Here is a 27877-nt window from a genome sequence, read left to right on the forward strand (position 1 = left end):
TGGACCCTCCATGACCTGAGGAAGGGATGGGGACAAGGAGCATGGATGCAGATTGCACCAAACCCGTTGGACCCTCCATGACCTGAGGAAGGGATGGGGACAAGGAGCATGGATGCAGATCCCACCAAACCCAATGGGAGTGGAATCAGCCATCAGTCAGGAAGGAACCACTAATGGGAGCCTGCGTCCTGGTGCCAGCAAAAGCCACATCACAAATTCATGTCCATCAAACAAACAGCATCTTAATAAACCAAATGCTTCCTGCTCCGAGAAGGCACTGTCCCATGGCAAAAGCTCGTGTCCCATGGCTGTGTTTCAGCAGGGCTCTCGACATGATAGGCAGGAGTGGGTGCCAGCCTGGCCTCATGGAGCCCCTGCGGGAGAGGAAAATATTTGCTGTATTTCTCGTTTGCTGATTTTATTACCAGCTCTTACTCACAGCAACAGTAAATTAAACCCAGAGGCACAGTAAAGCCCCCGCATCTTGACAGCTTAAACACAGTCCTCAGGCGGCACGCAAGGAAAATCACACGTCGGAGGAGGTCAGGGGAGCACGAGTAAATACGATGAGATTAATTTTGGAACAACACGCAGCGAGAGTGACGTCTGCCAGGGAAGGAGCATTGCAGGGTCCTGCCACAGCCCTGGCCGCTCCTGCCTGCAGAGCAAAGCCCGGAGAGGCTGCAGGAACACAACCGGCTCCACACAGGGTGAACGTGAGAAGCCATGGCAGGAGCCGTCACGAATAGCCACGTATGAGCACAAGAGCAAAGCTGTGCTCCTGCCTGGGCAGAGCTTCCCAGATGTTTTGGATGGGTCTTTCCAGCAGCCACGTGGACAACAGTGGTTCCTTCTTCTCAAACCCCAGAGGAGCTGTCTCAAAGAGCAGAACAGCTCATCAGGCCACGTTTAAGAAAGCAACTAAGTTCGTTCATTACTTGCACTGAGCCACTTGCAGCAGGTCACCCCCAAGGTGCTGCCCTGTGGGGACACGAGTGCCACTGCTCACCAGCACGGGAGGTTGGGACAGCCTGGCTACAGTGTCCCCTCCCCAGGTGGGGATAGCAGCTGTCCCCTACAGGGACTGGGGCTGGGGTTGGAGTCCTGCAAACAGATTTCCCCAAATCACCTGCCCTCCTCCATGGCTCACCCCCTCCAGCGGGCCCCTGGTTCTCAAATCACCAACTTGGGGCATGTCTGTCCCCTCAGTGCAGCAGCCACAGTCACTGGCAGAGCCCTGGGGCAGCACAAGCTGCAAATCCAGCACCAGGACGTGTTTCTGAAAGCTCATTCAAGGCTTTACCCCCAGCAATCAGCTACCATCGGACGTGTCAAGGCAAAGGCTTTGAGGAGAACCTTTCCCACCGCAGCTACTGCTCACAGCCATAGTTCCTTGGGACCTTGCTCCGATCCTGCCACTTCTTGCTGGGCACTGACTGGCATCAGGCTTGCGCGGGAACCAACTCTGCGTTCTTTTCACCTAAGATGAAACCTTCAGGCCTCAGCAGCTGTTTTTTCTCCTTCAGCAAGGTCAAATTCATCCAGCTGTTGATCAGACTTTACCTTTTAGGGGAGATCACACACCCATGAAGAAATTGCAGGGAGAGCAGGTGGTTTCCAGCCGAAGCCAGTACCCACCGACCCGGCCAGTGGAGCCCAGCAGGATGGTGGCCTGGGCCAGGACAGCTGAGACAGGCAGGCTGGGGCTCTCAGCACCCTCCTCCTGCGGCATTTCTAGCGAAACAGCGAGGGGACTGTTGCTGGAGGACCTGAGGTATGAAGGAGTGATCCAGCATCATCTCCTTAGCACAGGGTTGGGTGTCCAAGTGGGCAGGGACTGCTTGAAACCTCCAAACACGGAATTGCACATGCGAGTGCAGGATCATTAGGATGCACCTGGGTGTAAGTGCAGGACAGGGCTGAACCACCACCAAGACCCTGCACCGCCCGACTGCACAGCTGGGCAGACCGCAACGAGCAGCAAAGCGAGCTGGAAAAACAATTTTGCTTTTAAAGTTGCACCATAATTGTTTTACATTCCTCTGTACGGAGGAAAAGATTGTTTTAATGGTCACGGCTCAGCTATGGAGAACACAGCTAGGGAGGAAAGTTGTGATCAATTATTTAGAAAAGACTTTCAGTCTCACATCAAAGGTTTATCTTCTGTCCGCGTACATCTGAACCAAGTGCCATTTCCCTGTGGAACAGGGCACAAAGCAAACACAGAGGCTCTAATTAGCACACCCCAGAGCCCAGCAATTTCTGCAACTCCTTCAACCACGAGCCCAGCAGCTCACACCCAGGGTGCAGGAACAAGTCTGGCTGCCAGGAAGTTTAGAGTTAGAATACACAACTTGGAAATTAATTACCTGTTTGAACAGAGGGGAAGAGCTCTCCTGGACCAGCGCAGAGCCATACAAGAATAAGATGGGTTCAGGCTAAGAGACTTCTTCACCGTTCTGGGAAATAACCTGCGGTGCTCATCCTGCCCCAGGCTGCTTGGCAGCCAGGGAAAGGGAACAAACAGAATCAGTCCCTGCTCCGGGAACCACAACACAGGTGTCTGACAAATGACAAGCTGTCCGTCATCAGAAGGTCTGACCCAGCCTCTGCTGAAGGCACATTTCTTTTTAAATGTGTCCTTCAAAGGCTGAAGGCCACTGACACAATAGTCGGTAAGGGCGACCACAGGACCTCGGTCATCTCTAGGGTTGGTCTGTACTCCAGCCCTATTCTCTGTTTCCCAGGAAAAGGTTCCTGTACTTCAACCACCTAGTAAGTACAGACACTGAAGGGACTCACAGCAGGTTTGCATCCCCTCATCAGAAAAAAAAAAAAAGCTCCAAATTGTGCTGCTGCTGCACGAGACATACTCTTCACGTGTGGGCTCAGAGCAGCTCTGCGGGTACAGACTGCGGTAAGGTGGGCACTCACCTGAACAACTCCCAGGTCTTCCCAGGCTCATTCCCAGCTGATGAGCCTCTCCTGTAACTGCCACCACCACCACACCGTGATGACCAGTCTCAACAGAAATCAAATCTCCAGCTCCACAGGCAGCCTGTGCTTTCACAGAAGGCCCCAGCTGCTTGCTGCTTTGCCTCCACTTCAAAAGCCATTTTTTAAAGTTTTCTCTTTAAGAATTGATTCTTTTCAATAGCAGGGAGCAGCCTCCAGAACTGCAACATATTCTGTACAACGGCATTAACCAAAATCTGCATCAAAGATCTGGATGATCCTTGCAGGGAAGGTCTCCGATCACTCCTGAAGGGGCCTGCCCGAGGTACAGCCAGGCTGGGTGGTCTCACCAAGGGGAGGGCTGGAGTCCTTCTGCAAAGAAAACACCGACCTGAAGCTCCGACACTTAAAAATACCATTTTGTGTAAGAAGAAAGGCCTCCCTGGGTAAGGGCTGCACATTCGTGGACGTGACAGAAGAAAAGCTGATGCAGGGCAGGTAGAGAAAGACAGTCTGTGCCACAAGAGAGGAGGTTTAACGCAGAGAACAGGTCACACTTCATAGTGTTTACAGCCACCACAGCCCTTGGTGGTGCCACCAAACATGTTTCTGGCCTCAGAGTTGTGCTGCCCAGCTCTGGTCACGCCTGGAGGCACCGCTGCACTTCACATCGGAGGGCCAGGATTGCTCAGCACAGGAGGCAGCTCTGAGGAGTGTCTTCAGGGCTCTGGTCGGATGACAATTCCCCTCAAGGCAGCAGCACGTAGAGCTAGTGCTGAGCAGAGGAGTTTACATAAAGCAAGAATTAGCTTGACAATCCAGCCAAGCGGAGCCATTGGCAATGACAGATGTGAGACAAGAAGAGCAAGCACCAGGGGACTTCTGAACACAGGCCAACTCACATCGACTGCTGCAGCCCTCGGCGGGGAAGAACACTGGAGATTCTTTCCAACGCTTGACAACACAGTGAGTGACTCCTGCAAAGGTTAGAAACTGAAAACTGCACGTTTCTTTGCAAGCCCGATACAAGCAGAGGCAAGTTGGGCTCTTAGTTATTGACAGCCTTCTCCCTATGGGGCCCAACACAAAGAACCACGCAGATATTTCAATCCAGCAAAATAACTTTATTTCACAGGGCAAATACAGCCACAAGTAGTGATTCCAGAGTTGCCTGGCAAGTGACACCTCCACAATCCATCAGGAAATGTTCTGCCGATGGCTTGAGGATACAGGCTCTACAGCTAGCATTCACATTAATTACATTTCTTAGGTTTAGATTTCAAGTGAAACACATTCAGAGTTGCTCCTGTCAGAGTACTGCTCATAAGTACATGGCTGAAAAGTCACTGAGGAGTTAATTACACAGTTACCTGATTCATCGGAAAAGAAAGCAACGCTGCGACCCACAGAACCCTCCCTCTCTTGTGGGCTGCTGCTTGGAGCCTTATCAGCACATGGCAGGATAACATCCCATTGTTCTTTGGGCCTTCGCAATAAAACCAGCGACTAGAACACACGGCAGCAAAACTCAAGACAGCATTTCACTGCACGTTCCCATCATGTTTCCCCTCTGCCAGTCTCAGAGTGATTAATAACCAGCCGCTCCTACTAGCACCTGTGCGAAGTAGTATGGCACACGTCAGCCACCCGTCACTGGAGGTCCAAAGGGACTCGGGCATGATGCAGGTATTTGTGCTTAGTCCTGGCAGCTGAATGCCCCAGACTCTGTCCAGAGAAGGGCAAAAGCTTGCTTAATTTCAACAAGATGTTGTTTTGGTTTTTTTAAACATTTAATAAATAAATATGGCTGCTGTCAGTATGACTGGGAAGTAGCTCTCCGAGCCTTCCGAGTGCTAGCCTGGCTCTCCTGTGCTGCTTGCCTGGCCATCCACACTGGGGACATTCCTGCGCTTTCTTATCTGCATTTCTTCATCCTGAAGGAGAAAAAAAGAAAGAAAGCACAAATTAATTCTTCAGCATCCTCTCCGAGCTGGATTAAACCTGTCCTCTTTCCCCTCCACCTTTGTCCACCAACCATTACCCACTGGGGATCAGCCCAACAAACAGAATCTTTACACCATCACTCCAGCTCCCCACTCAAAACACTAAAGCCATCTTACATCCCCACATGGGCAGCTACCCAGGCTGGGCACCTTCCCAAACCATTCACATGCTCCCACTAAGAAACTGTTCATGTCCAACACAACAGGCAGCTTCACCTTTTAAACCTGCCAGCCACTCTAGCTGAAGTAAGAGTGGAAGGGATACAGCCCTTCCAAGCTTTGCTCCTCAGCCTGTGGGCCACATCATGTGAAGTCTGGCCTCACAGTGCAGCTTTTCCTCAGGGTGGACCTGATGATGTCCCACAGAATCAAACACCTTTGACTGGAAGGCACCTCTGGAGGGTAAAACACAATTTTCTGCTCTGAGTAGGGCTAACTCTAATGCTAGATCTGGTCCTTCAGGGCATCTGTTTGGTTTTCGAGTGTCTGCAAGGATGGAGTTTCCACCATCTCCTGGCACAGCCTGTTGCAGTCCTCAGCCACGCTTACTGGGAAATATTTCCCCCTGGATGCACTGAGGATCTCCTTTAGCACAAGTTCTACTGTCACCTCCTGCCTTTTTGCTGCGCACCTCTGCTGCTGTCTTCTCCATAACCACCCGGCAGGCAGCTGCAGCCAGATCTTTTCCTCAGAGCTGGAGAAAGCCGTTCCTTCAGCCTCTCCCGTGCCCAGTGCTCCCCAGCCCTGACCCACCTCGCCAGCAAACCCCCAGGAGCTGTGGGGCCAGGTTTTAACCCTGGCCAGGTTTTGCCACACGCTGTAAGATGACTGACCTGACCAGGGCGAGCACATGTCATTTAGCGTCTGTACTACATGAAAAGCAAACTTAATTCTGCACAGTCCTCCTCAGCAAGCCCCTTCCAGGAGCTTTCCTCAGTATCCTTCCCGACACCTCCACCACACCCCCACCGCACACCATTCACACGGGACTCGGCAATGGCACCGGCATCGCCTGTTTCCAAGGCAGTTTGTACCGAGTCAGAGTCTTCTTCAACCTGATCGCTTCTGAAATTGATATAATCATCCTTCTGGTTGTCCAGAATTTCTTCCTCGTACTCAGTCTGGTAGTCTGACTCATCTGAAGAGAGAAAAAACACTGGGCTTAACTAGCATTCAGAGAGGTGGAGAAAACCAGGAGAGGAACGATAGCTGCCTCTGCGGAGCGCAGGGCAGGGGACTGGTGGCCAGCTCTGCAGCTCAGTGAACTGGGACTGCTCCAACACGGGTATCAGCTCTCCAGCCAGATCACAAAACAAACCATGTCCTCTGTGAATTGCTGTCCTGGAGCCCTTCACAATCTAAAGAGCCTACAGCAAGAGCAGCAAATTATCCGTGTTATTCTGCTGGCTGCCTAGCCCGACAGGACACGAACGCTGGCAACGGGGAGGTGCTCCCTGGTGAATGCTCTTCCCAGAATAGCTGCTGTCTCCCACCCATCCGTCCAGACAAGACCTGCAGAACACCTTCAGAAAACATGCCTATGAGCGACCAACCCAAGCTCTCCTGGACGTATCAGTCACAGACTCCCTGGAAACAGGGTCTTCCAGGCACAGGGCGAGCCCTTGCTGGTATGGAGAGGATAATCACGTGTCTCACCATCTCTGGTCTGCAAGGGACAGTGACACTTACACTCCCCTCCTCTCCACAGGGGACACCCACCTGCTCTCTCTGATAATCCAGCAGAGTAACATAATTAAGGGAAGCTCAAGAGCTGTGTACACTGAGACACAGCAGTCAGCAGCAGGACACACCACCAAGCCCCTAGTCCCCTGCACTGGAGCCTGCTCCCAAGGAATGAGATCTATCACCGCAGCTGGAGATCACTTTGGGGTCTGTGAAACAGCGAGTCACCTGCTAACAGAACTGACTCCGTCCCACATCAACTCAACGCTCCACAGATGTGCCAGGGCAGACGCCCATCGCTGGTCCCATTCACCACCCAACGGCCAGCAGCCACTGCAGAGCCCCGTCCCAACCCAGCGTGAACCCAAGGCACACAGGCAGCGAAAAAAAGCAAGCGGCAGATGGCCACCCTCCTTTTTGCACTGCTTCTGGCACGCATTTTTCAGGATGCGAGTTAAAAGAGCAGAGAATAATTTTTGTGTGACACTAGTTTTTACCACTCTCATAAGTTAATTCAAGCGTGCTTTGAGTTGCTGAAGTGATACCTGTTTCTCACCCCACTAGTGAAGAAGGTGGCTCATGTTTCAACCGGATTCTTGGTTAAGTGTTTCTTTTGGGAACAGTCAATAGCATCTGCTCCATGCTGAAGACAACAGCACAGTCTGTTCTCCACAGCATTTTCTTCTAATGTGATAACTACAACCAACTGCTAGAACATTAGGATTAAAGACATTTGGTCGTCTTTTTTTTTCATTTTTGAATTTATTTTTTTTATTGTGGATCAGAGAATTATCATTTGTTTATACTAAAAATGCTACTGATAATCTTTGATAAAACACACCAGAGAAACTGGAAACTCATCTGAACAGCAACAGACAGCACAAACAACAGTTTGAAGTTTACAGCTCCAATAAAAGTGACTACCATCAAAACCATCAAAACCAAACTCCTTGTTTTTCCAAGCACAGTTCAGCATTTAACAGGTCTCTATAAAGACATGAAAAAACAAGAGAGAAGTGTCCCTTCTCACAGCAGCTCTGGGTGCTGGAGGACTAGAGGGGAAAGGAGAACAGAAGATGGTTCTGCTGTCCCTAAACATCATCTTCCACTGCCCCACTTGAGGCTGAGCGTCTGGGGCTCAAGGGGTGACCGCTCCTTTACACTACAAAATCTCCCAGAAGCATCAAGCAGGACCGAGGCCTCATCACCCTGTTCGACACACCAACACCCAAACACTGCAGCTCAAAAATGAGCCAGCGAGGAGGAGGTTACGCCACAAAAAGGTACCTGAGCCTACTGGTAGCGAGGGAAGCATGTTTGCAGCAAGAAGGACACGCTTCTCATGCCAAAGATCTGCTTTGTGATTCTGTAGCTTTTAGCATTTCTTTTATACATGCCTGAATTCTGCAGGAAACACCGTGTTTGAAGAAAAGCGGTGCTGTGTGGCTAGCAGGTTTCTGTTTCAGTAGCACTGACGGGCTTCGATGTAAATCAGGGAATCTGGTAGCTCACCACAACCTAAGGTGCGTTAGTGCTTCTTGATAAAAGTACTTTTTAAGTAGCAAAGATGCAAAGGCTGACCTAGTGCCTGATAATTATGTCCCTCGGGAGATTTTGGGATGTCTCCCACTTCACCTGTATTGCAAAACCAGGCATTTGAGACTATGATTAACATTTCTCTTTCCCTAATCTTTTTATCCAAATAACTGTTGCTACAAATTGCTCTGCTACGTGATGATGTCCTTCAGCCTCTGTGTGCAGCGAGCGTGCTACCTCACCTCATCCTGTGAGACCTGGCTGTGGGGAGAGCCCGAAGCATCACTGCTTTGCAAATTGGACACGAAACCTGCTGTGGGAAATCACCAAAGAGCCTGCACAACTTTGGTCCTCAGAAATCCCTTTACAGGTGGGAGCGTGACCAGGGATGCAACAGAGCCACCCCTGGAGGATGGCACCCGGGCTCCCCTGGCCATGGCCACGGCTGTGTAATGTGCAATTACAGCTGAACAAAGACAGAAAATCCCAGCTGAGGAAGCGTTTGGATGTAGAACAGAAACAGAGCCACAAATCCTGCAGTGCCACAGCTGTGAAAATGAAGTTCTGTTCTCCTGCAGATGCTTCCCCACCTGCTCACCAGCAGTACAGGTTACCCTGGGTTTGGTGCAGGGCTTCGCCCAGCCTCCCTCTACTCACTCCTTCCTGAGGGACAGTCTCTCTTTTTATTTTTAATTTTTAGTGGTTTCAATCATTACTCTCAGTTTGCTCAAGGGTGGAGAAGAAACTTCACTGCGCTTTCTCTCACAGAAGACAGGGCTTCTGACCTGGAGGCTCGGCCAGCCTCTGCCCATCAGGGCCTTTTACCTTCTGTACCGACACTTTCCCCTTCTGGGCTTCCCAGTCAATCAGAACATGATCATTTTGATTATTTTTTTCTTTAGAAAAAAATTATTAACATAATTTCTCCACCCAGCCTGAGACATGCAGTATGCTGTCAGGACAGACAGAGCCTTTCTGAATTCCTGCGGTCCGAGATATCACTCAGGAAGCAATTTCCAGGGAGAAGAAAAAAAAAAAAAAAAAAAAAAAAGGTTTCATCCTCTTTGACAGCGCCTTTCACAGCCAGGCTACCAAGCAGCACCCTATCTTCTTACTCACATGGGGCAAAAGCAGTCAGACCATCTTCACCACCACCACAAGCAGATAAATGCAAAGGCTCACCAGCACACACAAGGAACCATCCAACAGCCGCAAAGCCACTGCCAGGGAGGTGTCACCCTCCATCTGAGCTCACCAGGGTACAGACCGCTTCCCCCACAGCTCCAGATCCCTCTTTAGCAAAAGCGATGCCATCCTGGAGGCACCGAGGTGATGTCACCTTCAGAAGAATGCCTTGACAGCCACTGCCCACCAAAAATCCGGCCAGGTCCCTGCAGGCAGCACACGGAGTCACCCGCAACATGAATATAAAGGGTCCTTCGAGGCACGGTGCCCACATGCCCGAGACTCTCCTGCCATCCTCCCCCCTCCTCCAGAGCCTCTACAACCAACAGGTTTCAGCATCCACCAGGAGCACATGGCACCTGCCCAGTCCATCCCTGGTAGCCCCGGCACAGGCCCTCCCTTAGCCCAGAACCTGCCAGACCTACTGTCCGAAAGATGCGTCCCTTTGTCACACTTGTGTTCATGGCCTCACCCAGCAGAAAGCAGGTCTTCCTAATGGGGGTGAATGATCAGAACCTAGATAAGAGGAAGATCTGTCCCTGTACACTAGTTAAACCTTAGCAGGTCTCAACGCCTACACCTTAAATAACCATGTTACATGAACTCTTCATTCTTACTCACAATAGCTGTTTCAACCACGTTTGATTAATATTTTCTTCGTAAGGCATATGATTGCAATTAGCATTTCAAATTACCACAGGGACATCTCTACAAACAGTCACAGATGGGAGGACTGCTAACTTTAGATTTCCCTCTGCAAGAGCAGGAATCAGGAGGAGGGGAGAGACAGTTTATAAAGAGCTCTAGCACTGGTGAAATGTTGGAGATTTCAGGCCCGCGAAGCTCTGATCCTTTTTGTTCAGCGAGATTCAGTTACGGCACGTACAGGGAGCAGCTCTGCAGGGCACGGCTGAGGCACAAGGCGCCCCAGTGTCTTCGTGTAAAGATGCAGGAGCTGTTACCTGTTCCTCATTAGTTCACTAGTGCTCCCCGTAACAGGGGCGTACAAAAAGCAATGGAGCCAGTGAGTCACTCCAGATCCTACTCACGACAGCAGGGGAAAAAAAAAAATAAATAAAACCCTTCAGTCAAAGCTTTACATCAGCCTCCTCCCATCTCAAAAACGAGATGGACCAAAGAGCGAAGACATTGCAAGGACACAGGATGGCACAAAGCCGGGTGAAAGCTCAGCTCTGCAGCAGTTGCCACCTGTGTCGCTTCACTCAGATGAGGCTAACTTGAGCAGAGATGACTCCCACCAGGAAACCACGCTGGACCACACCAGCAATGGGCTGATGGCAGGTGTTTCACCACGGCAAGAACACCTGACTCCCAGCCTCTGCCGGAGGAGGCAGTGGGAGGGGGATGCAGAGGGTCTGGCTGGGGGCAAGCTCGTACACCCCTGCAGGCAGGGGCTCAGGATGAAGCAGGGAGACAGCCCGCCACCGCCAGCTTTGCTCAGCAGACACCCGAGCTGGCAGCCAGCCCCGAACCGTCAGAGCATAGAGCATGGGGTGTTAAAAGAAAGCAGTTCAAGGCGCCACGCAGGAGGAGCGAGCAGCCGTCCCTGCCTCCCTGCCCTTCCCAACACTTCCACAGCACTGGCTGGATCACCCCACTCACCGTCTGCCACAGGTGCTTTCACGGGCTCAATCCTGGACACGATTTCTGCCAGGTCCGTAAAAGAGGTGGTGGGACAGGTCACATTCTGAAACACAGCGATAAGTTCTAGGTATGTTAACAAATACACACAAAAAATCCAAACAAGACTGTATAAAAGTGATATTGAACAGACAAAGCTCCAGACACACAAATTCTCCACAATTGCCCCCTCAAAAGACATTACTCATCAGTGAGTAATTCTCAAAACAACTCTCCTGATGCAGATCTGGTGGCAGAGATGGGATTCCCAAGTGCAAACACCAGGACAAATTCTAATGGCTCCTTCTCCATCCACACAACAAGCAGCCTTGTTACAAATATAGCAAACTATAGAAAAGACCACAAAGACAAGAACCGGAGGGTCTGGACTGTGACAGACAGTGCTCATTTTACTTGTTTGTTCTCCATCACCATCACTTTACAAGAGGGTCCAGCTGGTTGCAGCCACCAGGGAGCTTTTGCCTGTCCCTGGGAAAAGGCAAAGAGGCGCGGTGGGACACCGCACATGGACCAGCCCTGAGCCTGCAGTGATGCCCTGGGGGCTGCAGGGACAGGTGGGCAGCAGCCCAGGCACTGGAGCGGCCAGGACACATCCAGGGATCCTGGCAAGCTGCGGAGCTGGAGGTGGCTGCAGCGAGCCAGAGCCTGAGGTACGTGGTCTGCCCGCAAGGACAAATATTTCCCACTTTAATTCCTCTTTTCAATAAACCCTTTCTATTTTTACTCCGTCTCACCCAAGCAGTGGGTTGAGTGTTCTCTATTTTGAGGAGTTGCCTGCTCCAGTTTCTCCCCTACTCAAACCCAACTTTGGCATTTAAGAAGCGTTTTGGTCTTCCCACACGCCACGCCGTGAGCAGCCCCACCGTGCCTCCTCGGGGCCGGGCACAAGGTCACCCGATGGAAACCCGAACACCTCTCACCTTTTCTTAAAACCAGTGATTTTAATTAGTAGAACAGCAAACCCTACCCCAGAGGAGAGGGATGGGGAAGAGCTGGCAGGGGGCATGTTATTGACATCGGGCTGCCAAGAATTGCTGTGACAGTCTTCTTTCTGAACGCCCAGACCTGCCCACTGCTTCCAGACAGGGCTGTTTCCTAACACAGGGGTTTTATGAGCAATTCTTCGCTCTTCTAGCAAAAGCTCTGATACTATGAATCATACAGCCCCCATGGGGGTCACAGCAGAAGCCCATTACAGCTGCAGCAGATTGCTCTCAGTTGACCTTTAATCCGTAACTAACTTTTGATGTAATTTAGTACAGCTACAGCAAGGTGCGGATGAACAGCTGGTGGGGAGCGGTTGACAGAGAAAAGCCCAGAGGGAATTAAAAAATAGCTGTATGAAATGAAACAGCAGTAGCTTAGGACACACACTTTAAAATATAAAGAAGTCAGGAAGCTCAGAAGCTCAGTGTGACCATAAAGGAACTGTCAAGAAGGGTGAGTCAGTCTAGTTTCATTTTAAATATCCAACCTGAATGGTCCCAGAAAGCTGTTCCCCAGGACAGGAAAAAAAAAAGCATCTTCATTTTGTGCCACATGACTAAGCGAGGGATATGTGCAAACTCTGGCCACCGAGCAGACGCAGCAATGTTCAAGGCAATTGCCTGTACTCTAAAAACGTGGACTCTCACCAAGCGGACAGAGAGCTCAGGCAGACACGTGCCAGGCTGTCCTTGGGAGCAGGGAGCAGACAGGGACCGGCTTTGGAGGGGATGGAAGTCCAGGGCGCTGGATGAACGGCTGAACAAAACCTGGCAGCCACTGTCACCAAAAGGTGCTTCAGGAAAACCACCATCAGCTCCCGTGCTCCCGTAGATGAGTTGCGAGGAGAGATAAGAACGAAGGCAATCGTGTGACCGTACCCATGGCAGCATCTGTCACTGTCACTGACATGCAGACGATCCTGTAAGCCTGTCAGAGGACACTTGGTGAGGCAGCTGCACCCCAAAGTCTTAGCACTAAGACTGGAACACCACTTGTGGGAAACCAGGTGTCTTCCCACGCTCGTCTGATGCTTTGCAAACAGGAATTTCGTGTTTAAGCACTTCCTCTTACTACTTTTAAGGACAAAACTACACTCCCTTCAGTTAACACCAGGCAAAGAAGCATCTCAGATTCATTTGAAACCCACTCTAAAACCTTTCTGCTGATACTTTTTTTTTTTTTTTTTTCCAAGGAGGAAAGTATTCTCTTTGGCACAATTTTTATTAAATAAATTAGAGGAGAAAGACAGTTACTATTGTAGTCTGCTAGATTATATTTAACTTTGGCTATGAATAACACTTCAGTAGACTAAACTTCCCCAAGGAGATCCAATTAACGGTGTTGCATTATTCTGTGCTGGGGGAGAAAAACGGTTGTTCAAGTTGAGTTTATGTGAGGCTCCTGTTGTTTGTGTCTTCAGCATTTGCATGTTTTAGACAAGATAAACAGTGATTGAATGATGAAAGCAAAGAAAAAGTATCTAAATGATTAAATATCTGGAGTTTTTAAGTAAAAATTCAATGCTTACGACATGGAAGCAAGATGATAAGAAACTGCTTTCAGCACCCTCAGATGCTGAACACTCCAGAAATAGCTGAGGAACTAAAACATAGAGAACATCAAAACCTTTGCTAATGAAAGGCAAGTTAAAAATATCAGCTGTTATCCTTGGAAGAAAGCAGAGCTAACGGACTTAAGTGACTCTAATGGACTAAGAAAAAAGACAACAAACGCCCCAGTGGGAGCCTGCAATACTTGTTATTTTATAGAAATAAATCTACTGGAACAAGAGTCAGATGGAAAAAAAACCCACCCTAGATTTCTACCAGACTCCAGAGTTTTCAGAGGAAGAGCAGAAGCTCTCCTGGGTCCTTGGGAGCACAGCCTGGAACTGAGCCTTAGCGTCAGGTTGGGGGAATGCACAAAGCTAATAATTCCCTCTCCGTAACCCGGGCAGTTGGTTGTGTCACTCTCCTGACCCCATTATTTTCATACTCTTGGGGTCTCAGCAATCAGCACTTTCTGCCTTGTTATCAAGCGCACAGGCAGAATGCAATGCCAGGCTATGTATGCAACGAGTACGTGACATATTTGATCTCCAGGGCAGTTGAAGGGCCATAAAATCCAGGGCAGATTGTGAAAAACGTTCAGCACGCTGCTTGATGCACAGCTGTAACACCACGATTTAGAAGAAACATTAGCCTGAATTACCATATCCCATATAATGGGTAACTTCAAAAGAAATTGTCTTTAAAAGACACATTTGTTACAGCAATAAATATGTTTGAGCTTGTTACCAGTTGATGATAAAAGTCAGAAGATGAAATGGGATACACAACCATTTCTGAGACACAATCTTCACTCCTTTGACTTCTCCTTATGACTATTAACACACAAAACCAAGCACAAAGCAGCTGATAATCAGCCTGAACACGAGGTGCCAGAGGCAGAATGGGGACCTGTCTTCCACAACTCAGACTAACGCATCTCCTAGTCCAGGTCATCTTCCCAGTAAGAACGAACAAGCTGGCGAGTTTTGGGGCTCCTCAGGCTGCTTGGATCACCAGTGAGTCTCCGTTTCCCACAGAGCTCAGTCCCTGTGTGCTCCTCCCAAAGTCGTTGCCCTGCCAGGCAGCTGGGGTGGGATTCGCCTGATGACTTTGCTCCCTTTGCACAGCCAGAGCCAAGGGGCCATTCATCTTATCCCAACGGAGCCATTTCCATTTCATCAAGTGACTCACCCTACAGAGCTCACCTCCCTCCGGTGACAAACGAGTGTCTAAGGGCAGCTAGCTCAGATGTGGGCATCATCCACCCCTCGCTGCTGGGCTCGTGTCCATCCCTGCCCATCTGCCCTTCCTCTCCCCTTGCTCATGCCATCTCACTCCTAGCAAAAGCACTCCATCGCCAATCTCTGGAAAAGCTGCAAATCCTCAATGTCATTTTTCACCTCTATTGACTTTCCTTAGTGAGGCTCACTACAGTTTAGACAATTTGGCAATCCCTTAAAATATTATCGCTCATTTCCCTATCTCTAAAAGACAATAAAAATGAATTACCGGGTAGAACACGAAGCCTTTGTAGCACTCGGGCTTTAAATCAGAGGAATTTAAAGGAGAGTAAGGATAACAAGCCAATATATTATAACATTGCACTTAAATCCTCAAAAAGTTGGTAACTGTTTCTTAATCACAACTGAAACTTCCCCACCAAGAAATTCAGTCAGCCCACTGAGTTATGAACCAACTCTAGAGGCTGACCTCAATCCTGGAATTGTAAACCCAAGAGATTTTTATCCTACTTTTGAGTAGATACCTTAACATGACTGTAACTATATAGCAATGCTATGTAGCCTGTAGATTTACTCTAATCAGGCATTTACCATTAACGGCTTGGATGTGCTGAAGCGGGGAGAATGAGGTGCGTGAAACCCAGCACCTCGACAGCGCTGCAAGGAGCCTTAATGACAGCTCTGTAAAAGCCTTGTCTAATAGAGGAGTGAGGAAGAAGAGCAACAATGCAAGGAGTCCGCATCCTTGCAGGGATTTTAACTCTTGGCTAAAACCACATGTCCTGCAAAGGTTTAAAATCAGGTTTTCTGGAAGCATCTCAGAACTGTTTGAGCCACCTCCTGAAAGCCAGCGAGGGCCCAGATCAGTGCCAGTAATCCTGATTCATGTCCTCTGTGATGAGCACCAGGCAGCTGGGGGGAGAGAGCCACCGCCCTGGCAGACCAGTTTCGAGCACCAAGAACAATATCCAAGTACCACCTAAAGTTTCTGGCGCAGGAATAAGTGAAAAATAATTCTGAAAAGGTGACTTGTGCCTATGCAGCATTACTCAGGGAGGCAGTCCACACGTGCGTTCAAGTGATGGGTACAAATGTAGCCCACTGCCTGGAACCAGAGACCATCCCCTCCCACAGGACCTGCGGGGCGCCACCACAGCCTCCGCTCCAGCGCTCGGTGCAGAAGGCAGCTCAGCAGCATCTAGCACCCTCAAGAGTGCTGATGCCCACGGGGAAGGAGAAAAAGGTGGGCGTGTAAACACATCAGCTACACGTCTCAGAAAACGCTGGTTGCTGGTGAGCATCCTGCCTTCTCTCGAGGACACGTGTGTTGTGAACGATACCAAACACGGTATCCAGAACCTGTCTGAATGAAACGGCAACAGGAGAGCAGCCCTACGGAGCACTACAGCTGTTCGTGGGGTTTCAGAGACCCCAGTGCACTTGCTGAGAATATGGATGGACCTCTGCAAGGGCACACATCAGGTGTCAGGGATGGACAGGCAGACATCGCAGCCTGGGCTCTGGCACAGCACACTTTGGCCACACTTGTACCTGATGATCAGAGAAGCGCAGGACCTCATCACCTGGGCGACAGATCAAGGAAAGACACTTCTGAAAACCTGATCATACCTTCTCTTGACTAAAATACAGTCTTAGCTAGTCCATAAATGCTCCCAATAAGGATTTGAGGCAATTGATCACTCCCTCTCCCGCTCCTGGACAGTCCGCAACCTGGTGTGCATCGAGCAGCCCCTGCAGAGCCGTGCATTCCAACTGAACACTTACATCAGTTTTGGATTTGCAAGTCTCTTGCCTGTCTCTTAGCATCTTGTCAAGGACTCCACTCCTGCACCAGACATTAAATACGGTTTTCCCATGCTGGTATCCCACTTCCTGGAAAAAAGAATCGGAGAAAAAAAGTAATTAACAAAAAAAAACATTGTCACATTATCTGCAAATCAGTAGGAAATCCACAGGTCTACCCCAAAGCCAAGATGTACTTTCGCTACCTTCCAGCCTCAGCTACATCAGCTGTTCAGCCTAGGAATGAGGGAAACAATTAAGCAAACAAGGTGCTATTTTAAGTCCAAATGCCAACTTCACCTTTGACCCCACAGTATGCAATGAAAAGTGCCACCTGACAACTATTTTTACAGCAGTGGCTGCTCATGGAATAACGCCAGATAAAGAGAGGCTTAGGACACATATGCATACACCCAGTACTGGCTCGCTCTTTGGAAGAAGGTAGCAACACAAATTAATTTTGTGTCTTTTCCCGTCTTGGCTCAAGAAAAGAAAACTTCTCTAGCAAAGAAAGTTACCACAGGGCAGCTGGTTCCAAATCTTTGGCAGTAAGTTCAGCCAGACAGACCAAACACGCAAGCATCGGTCTGCCAGAGCAGAAACGATGGCACACGGACAACACCAAACCCACAAACTCCACGTTCTCTAATTTAAGACTATAAAGTAATTTGCACTTGGAACAATAACATGGCACCGCGTCATTAGCATGGAAAAAATAAACCCATTGGTCCAAGTTTTACTCTTTTTCTAAGGAGACAATAGAAAAGCTGTTGAAAAATCAAGTTGAAAGGACAGAGCAACAGGTGTCAGGAGTCCTGGATCCTATTTCCAGCTCTCGTGCTGGCAGCAGCCCTGGCTGAGCTGGTATTGTCTCTCCTCTGCTTTTTGGACCAGGGTTCAAAGCACGGGAAGCACTCGGGCTGGAATTCACCTCTTGTAATCTATCATAGCTTCTCAGCCCAGGGTGGATGCGATTACTCAGGAGAAAGAGGGACCTGGCAGATCTACAGCTGGCTGGGTCAGATTGATCCAAAATAACTGCGAGAACCTGAGCTTTGGGAAATGACATGCAGCTGACATCGCTCTAGGCTGATACAGAAGAGGGGATTCTTGTTCTTTAGAACATGCTGAATGGTTATACGGTGCCCATTTCTATCTTCTGTAAAATCCAGGTACATAGCTGAAATTAAAAACCCCGCTACCACGTAGCCTGTAACAGTAACAGACTGCCTAGATTGCCCTCTCCTTTAAGGTCAGCCCAGTTTAAAGCTTCCCTGTGGACAAAAGTTACTTATCTACACCACAGGGAATGAAAATCCAGGAGCGTGCTGCCCCTCTGTACCTGCAGCATCTCGTGCCGAGAACTTGCTCACAGAAAGTGACATCTCTGAGAAACTGCACTTTTCTCAAGTTTTACTCCACTTGAGAAAAATTTGCCTGGCATCTTTAAATCTCTTTAACGACACCAAATTAGACAGAGACAGAACAATGATTTGACAGCTTACTATCTGTTACTGTGATGAACTACGAGACCCACCATTTGTCAAAGTTTTCAAAACGGCCAGGGCACTCCATCTAGCGAAGCATATTATTTATCAGCAAAGTCTTAGACCCACCGTTGGCAGACAGGTCTGTTTGCCCAGGAGCTATGAGACACCAAATATCCTTGAGAAAATATTTGTATTAGGAAAATCAGCTGGTGGTTTGGAATAGCTGCTGTTTGGTCCTAAGGACTCTCTCAAACGTGAATCTGCAGGGCTTAACTGTCTTACTGGTTTTGTTTAGCATTTATAAGACAGTATCAGAGAAATCAATCTGCAGCCCAGTGAGTATTGCAGGATCTTGCTACATCTAGGAAGACCGACGGAGAGAAAAATTGGAGGTGGGGGGTGTTCCAGCCTAGAAGAAGAACAAAGCTATGCAGAAACACCTGAAGACAGAAGATGCCTGCATGGCTGAAGCAGGAAAAAAAATGCAAAGACAGTAAAATAGCTTCCTCGACAATTACAAGGAGCCAGAACTGCTAGCATTAGCTCAGTCTGGGCAGACATGGTTTTATTGCGAATGCTGAATTATGCCGCTAAGACAATTCAACTGTACATCTGGCGTCAGTTCTTCCCGTGCTGGTTCCTGACACATAAACAAAACTAAATCCCAGAGATGTGTAACCTGGTACTACCCTTTTTACAACGTCCTTCCACTGACATTGGTGCCATTTTCCTGATACTCTATCAGGTGCAGAGGAATTGTGGATGACATGTTTTATTAATAGCAATGTTGAAACGTTAACCGAGCCAGATATTTTAGCATGTTGCCCTCCATTTCAGTGATACATGGCCTCCCCTACAGACTTCTTCATATCTTTCATGCAACAACAAGCTACATAACGAAGGGAGAGAAATGACACCATTTGACAAACCCCAAGTGCCCAAAGCAGCTCCGACACTCAAGAGTTTACCAAGCAGCTGAGCAAGAACTGTCATGAAACCCAGCGAGGCAACTGATCCGTTCACAGGTCATTATATAATCACAATTACTAACTGGATTTCCGCTGTTAATGCAATCTCACAGCCATGATATCATCCCACATTATTATTTAGTGTCAATTATTCACTCCATGCCAATTGACTTCTCTTAGTCTCCAACAGCTTAGAAACTAATTAGCGCCACAAACCGGCAGATTTCTGTGGTACAGGGGATCAGCCCTCTCCAGGATGCACTTACACAGATTTCATCGAACTTCCCGAAGTCCAGGGTCCCGTATCGGTCGATGGGTGGCCGGATATACTCGCAGTAATCGCTGTTCTTCACCATCTCCAGCTGCCGCACACAGCACACGTACGCAAGCCGTGTCTGGATCTCTGCCATATTCAGCACCTGCCAGCCAGGCCAGACACACCGATCATGATTAATTCAGAAATTTGATTTCAGAATACGTTCTGTGTTCACAATGGAGAAAGAAGTTATCTATCAATTTATTTCTTTTTTTGCCAAGAGCACACAGAAGCCCGCCAAAGCCTTCACACATCAGCACCTCCACCTGTTTCCCAGACAGTGTGGACAGCTAGCCGAGGAGTGTCCATAATCAACAGCAGAAAGGGAACTGCCTTCAAACGTATTTCTGCAGTTTAAGGTTAAACTGAGTCTTTCACTCCAGGATACAGTGGTACCTTAAGAGATCTGCGCCGAGGTGAGAGCGGTGCAGCGATCCTTCAAGGCAGAAATCAGTGACGATCTCTACAGGACCAGGGCAGAGATTTTACAGAATGGCTGAGGTGGACAGGAACCCCTTGAGATTACCTGGTCCAACCCTCCTGGCTCAAGCAGGGTTGGCTGGGGTAGGCTGCCCAAGACCATGCCCAGCTAAATTTTGAATACATCTGCAGATGGAGACTCTGCAATCTCTTTGGTTGGCCAGTGTTTCACCACCCCCAGTAAAAAAAAAAAAAAAAAAAAAAAAAAAAAAAGGACACGTGTGCTGTTCAGAAGGTATCCCATATTTTCACATGTGCCTATTGCCATTCAGGCAGTTGCAGTATTTCACTGGGTACTACTGAAAAGAGTCAGGGTCTTCCATCTTCCCCCACCAAACACTCCCACTACACGCTGGGAGCAGCATGGTCAGTGCTGCCCAGTGGGGCACTCCACATCTGCACCAGCCCAAAAGGCCACTTCTCAGGGTGACCAGACCTTTCCAGGGAAGGTGGTAGAGGAAAATTTTAGATTACAGAGCAGTACCTGCCCCGTTTGCAGTATTTTCCCCCACTTTGGGAAGCACAAACAAGTATTTTACTTCCAATTCCAACAGGGGAATGTGTTAATTGTAGTTGGGAGGGAAAAAGAAAAAACAGCATTCACTTGGGGGACAGCTGCAGAGCCAGATAATTTCAGAATGCAGAAGAATAAGTAACAGGCTCGGCCTGACTGCATGCAAGAAGATTAAAACCAAAAGTCATACTCTGCAGCGCCGTATTTATCAGTAGCAGTAATGTTAATTACTGCCTAGTGCTAAAATCTCCCTAAATCAACAGTTCAGAGATACAGGATAGAAACACTGAACTGGACAAAGTCACTACTTTTATTGGTAAAATTCATAAATTCTGACTTTATCAGAACTTAACGTACTTCTAAGAAAAGGTTTCTTCACTCTTAACAGTGCCACCAACCCCTTCCCAGACTGGGGCTCTGCCCTCTCCCGTGTCACTGCTTTGCCTTTGGTGGCAGGTGCTGCCCAACTGTCTTCATCCATAAGTAAGAGCTCAAACGCAAGAAAGATGCCGGGCTGTCCCCAGGCTCGCTCCCTGAACAAACAAGGGGAAGCTCCCTGCTCCGTACAGAAAACCAGCTGCCCTTTTAATACAGTCTACAATACCTTGACTTTCTCGGCCAGTGGATTCCACCTCTTCCAGAGCAGCCACCAGCCAGACAAGCAGTCGCCGTAGTTGGTGAGGTCTGTCTCGTCCCGGCTCCCCACATCGATGGCAATCACCACCTTTGCGCCCATGGACCTCGCGACATCAGCTAGTGGGAAAGAAGGTCCCATCAGTACTGGTGCTGTCCAGCCAAAGCGCCCGTACAGACCGCTAGGGCGTACGTAACCTGACATCCCACCTACCACAACTGTCTCGGAAAAGCCTCAGATACAAACCTTTGCAGCGGCTCCGCTGAGAGCCCATTCCCCGCCTGGGGAGGCTCCTACCCCACCTGCTCCGTTCTAACGAGGAGACCCCAGCACGCTGCCCACCCTGCGCCGACCCAGCCCTGCGTAACCCCAGGGTGAGCTCCCACTGCTGGTAATCATCATTAACCAGGGTACTGTGCCCCAGATCAGTGGGGTGACCTGACTCTCTGAGGCCACGGTGTCACCAGAACCCATGTGAAGGAGGCAGGGAGCCAGGACAAAGAGGTGGGACACACGCAGCCCAAGGCCACGGCTCGCCACATTAGGTATAATGTGAAAGACACGTTAGACCCGCATTAATTCCACCTCGGGCAGCAGCTCTCCTGAGAACAAAAGATCTGGGGGACCTGCAGAGAGAACAAGTGGCCTTAAAAAGGAGCGTCAGCAGTGCAGGGGTCAGATCTGCAGAGAGAGGGTAATAAAGGAAAGGAGCACAGGAACCGGACAGCGAGGAGAGGCTGGGAGGATTTCAGTCTAAGAAAAGCTTTGAGATCCAAGAGAAAGATTTATATTTGGAAGTGGGAAAGAAACAAGGCAACACTTCCTACTTCAAGGTCAGTAAGAGGACTAGCTGCAGCCTTTGGATACAGGCAAGAATTTAGGGAAGTGCCAAGGGAGGGAAGAGAAGGACTCGTACCTCACAGAACTCATTTATATTTCTTCCACACCCCCAGAGTCCAAGATAGTTGCAGTTTCCAGAATAGTTATGCGTAGGAAAACCACAGCTCTGAAGAGCCAATTTAGATGCTTTATTTAGACACTTATTTCAATCAGATCTGTTCTGCAACTTGGATTTACATTCCTGGGCTTGTTCAGTCTATTGTATCTTTCCCACCCAGCATCACCTCCATGTCTGCTCTCTGCCCTCCCCAATGTGCGGGTGGAAAAGGTGCTTTGGTTTGCAATTCGTACTTTTGCTTGCAGACACAAACCGAGAATGTCAGATACAAATTTTAGGGGTCTATTTTGCACTGTTTCCATTTCTGAGTTTTAGGTAAACACAGCCCTGATGGGAAAATATAGCTGGGGTTTGTCTAGAACGTGTAAATGACTTAGGCTGCTCAGATGCAGAGTCTCTAACTTTGCTTCCTTCCTCTTTATTTGTACACAATTATACGCACGAACTGCAACGACACCACGTATCTCTCTTCTATCTTGCCCACCCCCCCGAGCCACCCACCTTCCAACGCTCTCGGACAACGATGACAACCCTGACACAAACACCTCCCAAACATAGACACATGAATGCGCACACCTTAGACCCTTTCTGGGGCCAGTCCTCAGAACACCCCAAACTCCACATCACTTTTGAAGGCCACGGGATTCCACCACTGCCAGGGGCTAGCTACACCGCCGGTGTCGCTAACCACACCACCGATGCCTGTCAGCTGAACCCTTCAGGCTCTGGGTAACGCCGGTCTGAACAACAAAGAGTTAACACTGCTGCTTTCTCAGCATTATTTCTTATTCAACCCACACTTTTTTGAAAAGAAACTCAAGACATAGACTATACGTTTGTAGTTTAATTTCTGCTCTTTCCTTTCAGTGAGCGCTAAAATTCAAAAGGAGCTTGGAATTCTATGTTCAGGATACATCTATTAGGAAATACTTTGTCACAAAAAAAAAAAAGTCTTAAAGCCATGATAAAGCAAACACCTAGGAAACTGAGAACAATGACTGCTGGTAACCATCATGCGAGTAAAGGTGCCTGCAATATTTTTTGTTTCCTTTTGGGGAAAAAAAAAGAAAAAAAGAAAAAAAAGAGCAAGTTTTGCAGGCGGTGTGTGTTCTCTTAAGCGATCTGTGCACCTACCCGGGAGGTTGTTGATATAGCCTCCATCCATCAAGAGATGCCCATCCTTCGGGTCGCAGAGAGGAGGCATATACCCGGAGAGGGACATGCTGGCGCGGACATATCTCCACAGAGAGCCTGCAGGAACGACAGGGAGGGGAATGGCAACAGCATTAATTACTGCCACAGAGGTGGGGCAGGCTTTTGCTCTCATTAAAATAATCGGGAGAGAGAGGCTCTCCTGAGAATACTGTTAGAAAGTTATTAAAGCAATGTATTACTTTCTATACCATAATACTGGCTGGGGGCGGGGGGGGAAGGCTGTTCAGACATACTATCAGGCAAAGGCCTTAGAAACCACAGTTTTAAGCCCCTGCCTCCTATTTATTGCCTTCAAGGAGATTTCAGCATATGCCTGACTGCAGGGATCATCTTTAGTGCTTTGTGGAGCTTACACGGATAAGGAAAGGAAAAAGATTCTCCTGGGGACGAAGGGACAGAAAGACTAAACAGACTGAAGTGCAGCTAAAGCCATTATATGCTACAGAGATCCACAAACCCCAGGCTTTTAGCAGGAGCTGAACATGAAAAAATATGCTGTGGAAGCCCCACAAATCTGTTTTCCCTGCTCTGTAATAACCAACATTTTCACTCGTAAAGCCAGTGCAAGGTGGTGTCGATCTTATCTCTCCTTGGGACATTTCTGTTAATAGTGCTGTAAGGAGGAAAGTTATAATCTCTTAAGCTGTTAGAAACAGAAAGTTTAATCAAGTAGAAGCTGATTAGATTTGTTTCCTGTAAAACACTCTGCTTTAAGGCTCTTATTTGCTGATTTCTCTCTTAACATTTGCATCTGCTGAATGGGGAAGACACTGCATTTCCAGAGAGGCTGAGTCTTGTCTGAAAAACAAATCTTTAAAACCTCAAAAATAAGTAAGACTTGCAGCGTTGGCTCACTTCTCATTAATTAACTCCTTGGTGCTTCAAACAGCAACTCTTTCCAGCAAACTGGGAATTGTTTTTTTTTCTTCTTTTCTTTAAAAAAAAATAATATAACAGTTCTGTTTGTAATTATAACCTTACTGTTTAGCATAGGTCAACACTGGCAGATTTTGGGTTTATTATTAGTAGTTTTAGTTGACTTGGAACTTCCACCCAAGGAAAACGCTGACTTCTTGTGTCAACCCTTCCCCAAGATGGGAAACTGCTGCAGCTGAGAACTTCCTTCCCCTCCTTTCAGTGAATTCCGTCGGTGACCATAACCATTCTCCAGCCAATTTCTATCCTTACATTAAACTTCCACAGGGACAAGCAGCTGGATGGAGTGAGTTTCCCGACCTCAACTGGCAATACAAAACCTCTCACAAAGGTTAATCCTTTTTCTGCTTGTTTTAGCTCCCTTGGTTGGCCAACAAAGCGCCGGTGTCGATGTGATTTAGCGGTTCTATGACCCACACCCTCGCAGCAGGAACGGACAGTCCTGCCTGCGCCAGCTCAGAAGGCAAAACATCACAGACGTGGCAGCAAAGGCTTCAGCTACCCCAGGCAATATCTGGGGCACCTGCTAGGCTGGTAGTGGCTTCACTGAAGCCTGTGTCACGGCACCGCCACCCCAACAAGACAAAAGCTAAAGCAAGTGTCGCACAGCAACACCCACCACATCCCGACAGCAGTGCAGGCAGCTCGGATCTTTCCCCCACAGAAATAAAGAGGGCTGGACACAAATGAGACTCCAACCCAGCCTCTGCTTCAGGCACAGGAGCCTCTTTATCGGGAAAACAGCTTCATTTATGGGGAATTCGAATCTTAAAATGTTTTGGTTGCATTAGGTCTGATGGATGGCTAACACATCTGCACTTCATGGGATATTTTAAGGGAACAGAATGGTGTCAAAGGGCCCATTTTCTCTCCAAACAGTGAATACAGCATTTCAATTTCTTCTCAACAGCTCTGTTCCTTGTTATCTGCGTACAACCAGTTTGGTGCTCAGCAAGTAACAGAGAAAAGGAGAAACAAAAGGAAAGACACACTTAAAGGTGGGGAAAATTTCAGGATCAAGGGGTGACACTGACATCTCACATCGTTATTTAAGACCTGCTGCTGGAGAAGGCGGCCTGCACACTTACCATCTGTGTGGACCCTCATTGCTGAGGCAGTGATGTCGGTTGTGATAGTGAAGTAAGGAATCCACAGATCCTGCAACAGAGGAGGTCCCAATTTTACTGAATCTGTAACCCTGCACTTAAACTAAAACCCACAGCTAACACAAACCAAAGCAACAACCTCTGTATCTTAACAGACACAAACACTGCACGAATGGAGAAAAACCCGTCAGCCCTGGGTTTTGAGTTCATAAATTTGTTTCTCACGCAAGCATTTCATTCCAAATGAAGGCACACAGAAATCCTTATTTCCTTTTTTAATAGCAAGAAATACTTGTTCCAGAAGACTGTCCAGCATACAGAGCAGCACAGAAACCTCATTACTCAAACTAGAGTTCACCTTCTGATACCTGTTTTTCTTTCAGATGACGTGGGAGGATCTGATAGCTCTCATCTAAAGAGATCCCCAGTCTGTTTCTTGCTGGTTGACAGCGTCAAGGGAACTCACCTTCTATATAGCCAGTTCTTACCTAGGTCGCTAAATACCTGCTGCTTTCGGCCTCCCCTGGAGACATGGCACTAAACTAGAAAGACTTTTGATCTCACCCAGTACGGCCATTCTTGCATTTCACCCAACCATTTCCACGCCAGGTGGTGTCCATCCACTACACGGAGCAAGTCTTCCGCAACCGTATTTACCGCAGAGGAGCACGTAACTACTCAGCTCCCCCTAACCCCAACCCAAGACTCTGGACCTGCCAGCAGCACCTTCCTTGCTTGGTTCCTCCAACACCTCGGTTCCTCCAACACCACAGCCCAAGGCAAAGAAGGAAGAACATGAGTCACAGCGTCTTGACTAAACGATGTTCAGTCTGTACCTGGTGGGGGTGAAGCCAGGGGTCATTTCAGCAGGAGATGCAGAGCAATGCTGCTGAGACCCAGCGCTGCCTAGAGTCAGGGAGCAAGACAAAGCTTTGCAGCATCACCTACAGGAACGACGGACCCTGCGAGGCAAATCCTCAAGAAGACCCGAGGCTACTTTGAGATACCACAGGGTAAAACAGTGGTGAGGAGCGTGGTACACGAGGAGGACGATACACAAAAAGAACGGCCGAGCTAAGTGCTCAGGGCTAGACTAAACCAACAAGCCCTGCTCCTGGCAGGGGAAGTTCTCATTTTTGTTTCAGCCGCATCTGCACTCACATCCCACTAGCTGGAAAACTGAATGGGGAGGTGACCTCCGACCTGCACAGGAGTTTGTTGGAGGGAGGGTAGTTTGGGGAAATCTCCACGATGTCTTGTGAAAGGGCAGCCTGCAAGGAGGAACAAGGAGGACTTGTCTGAATAAGCTGAACTTACGCCCAGAGAACAACAGCCGAGAGTTCTCTGACAATCAGCAAAGCTGAATCAAGGCTGAAGAGGTAAACCTGCCTTCTCAGCGCCTTCACCCACGGGACGTGGTGTCTGGCCCTCCTCTAGCATCGCTCTGATGTGCCTCAAACTCAAGCCAAACAAGCCAAACCCTCTGGTCAGTCTGTATTTCTGGTGTAAGCTCCTGTGCTCCTCAACGCCAGATTGTGAACTGCCAAGAAGGAGTTTTTTTTCCCAGCAAGTTTAATCTCTTAAGCAGCTCTGCAAAGATGGTGGAATTGGGGAGGACTAACAGATGCTGCACAAGTATTACACCCCCATCTGGTACAAATGCCATAGGAAGGCGGATGAATAAAGTGTGACTACGAGAGTATTAGGGGTGCCTCTCCATGCTAAAGATATTCTGGTGATGGCAGATCTCAGTGCCTCAGCCACATTTTAAGCAAAAATAAGGGAGCGGGGAAAGAAGTCTATCTGACGCTTCCTTTCGTATCCATGCAAACACACGCACTAAGGAAACCAAACCAAGACCTATCACGCAATAATGAAGATTGCATTTCTTGGATATCGTTCCATTTATCTCGGAGGCAGAGCACTATTCAAGTCTGAAACACGACTTGATAAAAGTCTTGTCTGAATCCTCACACCTGAGCCCCCAGCTGAGACGACCTGCAAGAATATTTTGTGATTCTGGCATGGGGGATAAAAATTCCAGAGCCTGGTGCTCTCCTGGAAGGATGGGTAACTCCAGAGGAAAATTGTTATTTCTTCAGAAACATCTTTCAAGCTCCTTTTCTGGATTTCTGCGTGCTTTGCTTTCCTGGAAGACCTTGCACAGGCTGATCTCCTCTTGTGGAGCGCCTTTGGCTGACATCTCTAGCAGCAATCACGGGGGTTGCTGGTCACCAGGGCTACCCACAAACAGCACTGTTGGGAATCAGGAGTACCTACGTTACGGGGGTTGTTAGACTGTAAGTTTAAGAGAAAATGGAAATCTCCCTTTCAGCATCAGAAATAACAGTCCAACGTAAGTGCTTCTGCTCCCTGGCTGATGCAGAAGAAGGATGAGGGCACGTGTGAGAAGTGCAGGAGGGCCACCTCACAGCCATAGGGTGACATATATAAACGGTAAAATAGAACCTTTAGGTTGGAAAAGACCTTAGAGATCATCAAGTCCAACCAGTAATCCAGGACTGCCATGTCCATCACTAAGCCATGTCCCTGCCAGCCCAATGATTCCAAATTTTAAGCTGTTGTAGAGGCACAAGGGGCAGTACCCACCCCAGCCCCTTGGGTAAGAAGTTCTCAGGTTCTGCTGCGATCACT

The 27877-nt window shown here is 48.5% G+C and overlaps 1 protein-coding gene across 4 annotated transcripts in view; it reads right to left on the bottom strand.

Annotated features, from left to right (window-relative positions):
• Positions 1-4064: 4064 nt before the first annotated feature.
• PNPLA7 (patatin like phospholipase domain containing 7) overlaps positions 4065-27877 on the bottom strand; it is a 125517-nt gene continuing 101704 nt past the window's right edge. For all 4 annotated transcript variants that reach the window (XM_040607728.1, XM_040607730.1, XM_040607732.1 and 1 more), the window contains exons 29-36: positions 25205-25274; positions 23100-23216; positions 20978-21126; positions 19330-19482; positions 16588-16695; positions 10986-11070; positions 5993-6096; positions 4065-4889 (exon numbers count right to left, since the gene is read on the bottom strand). In XM_040607728.1, coding sequence (XP_040463662.1) covers positions 4809-4889; positions 5993-6096; positions 10986-11070; positions 16588-16695; positions 19330-19482; positions 20978-21126; positions 23100-23216; positions 25205-25274 — 867 coding nt within the window. In that variant the 3' untranslated portion in view covers positions 4065-4808. The remainder of the gene's footprint in view (positions 4890-5992; positions 6097-10985; positions 11071-16587; positions 16696-19329; positions 19483-20977; positions 21127-23099; positions 23217-25204; positions 25275-27877) is intronic.

This window comes from Falco naumanni, chromosome 9 (assembly GCF_017639655.2).
Source record: "Falco naumanni isolate bFalNau1 chromosome 9, bFalNau1.pat, whole genome shotgun sequence".
Classification (NCBI taxonomy): Eukaryota; Metazoa; Chordata; class Aves; order Falconiformes; family Falconidae; genus Falco; species Falco naumanni.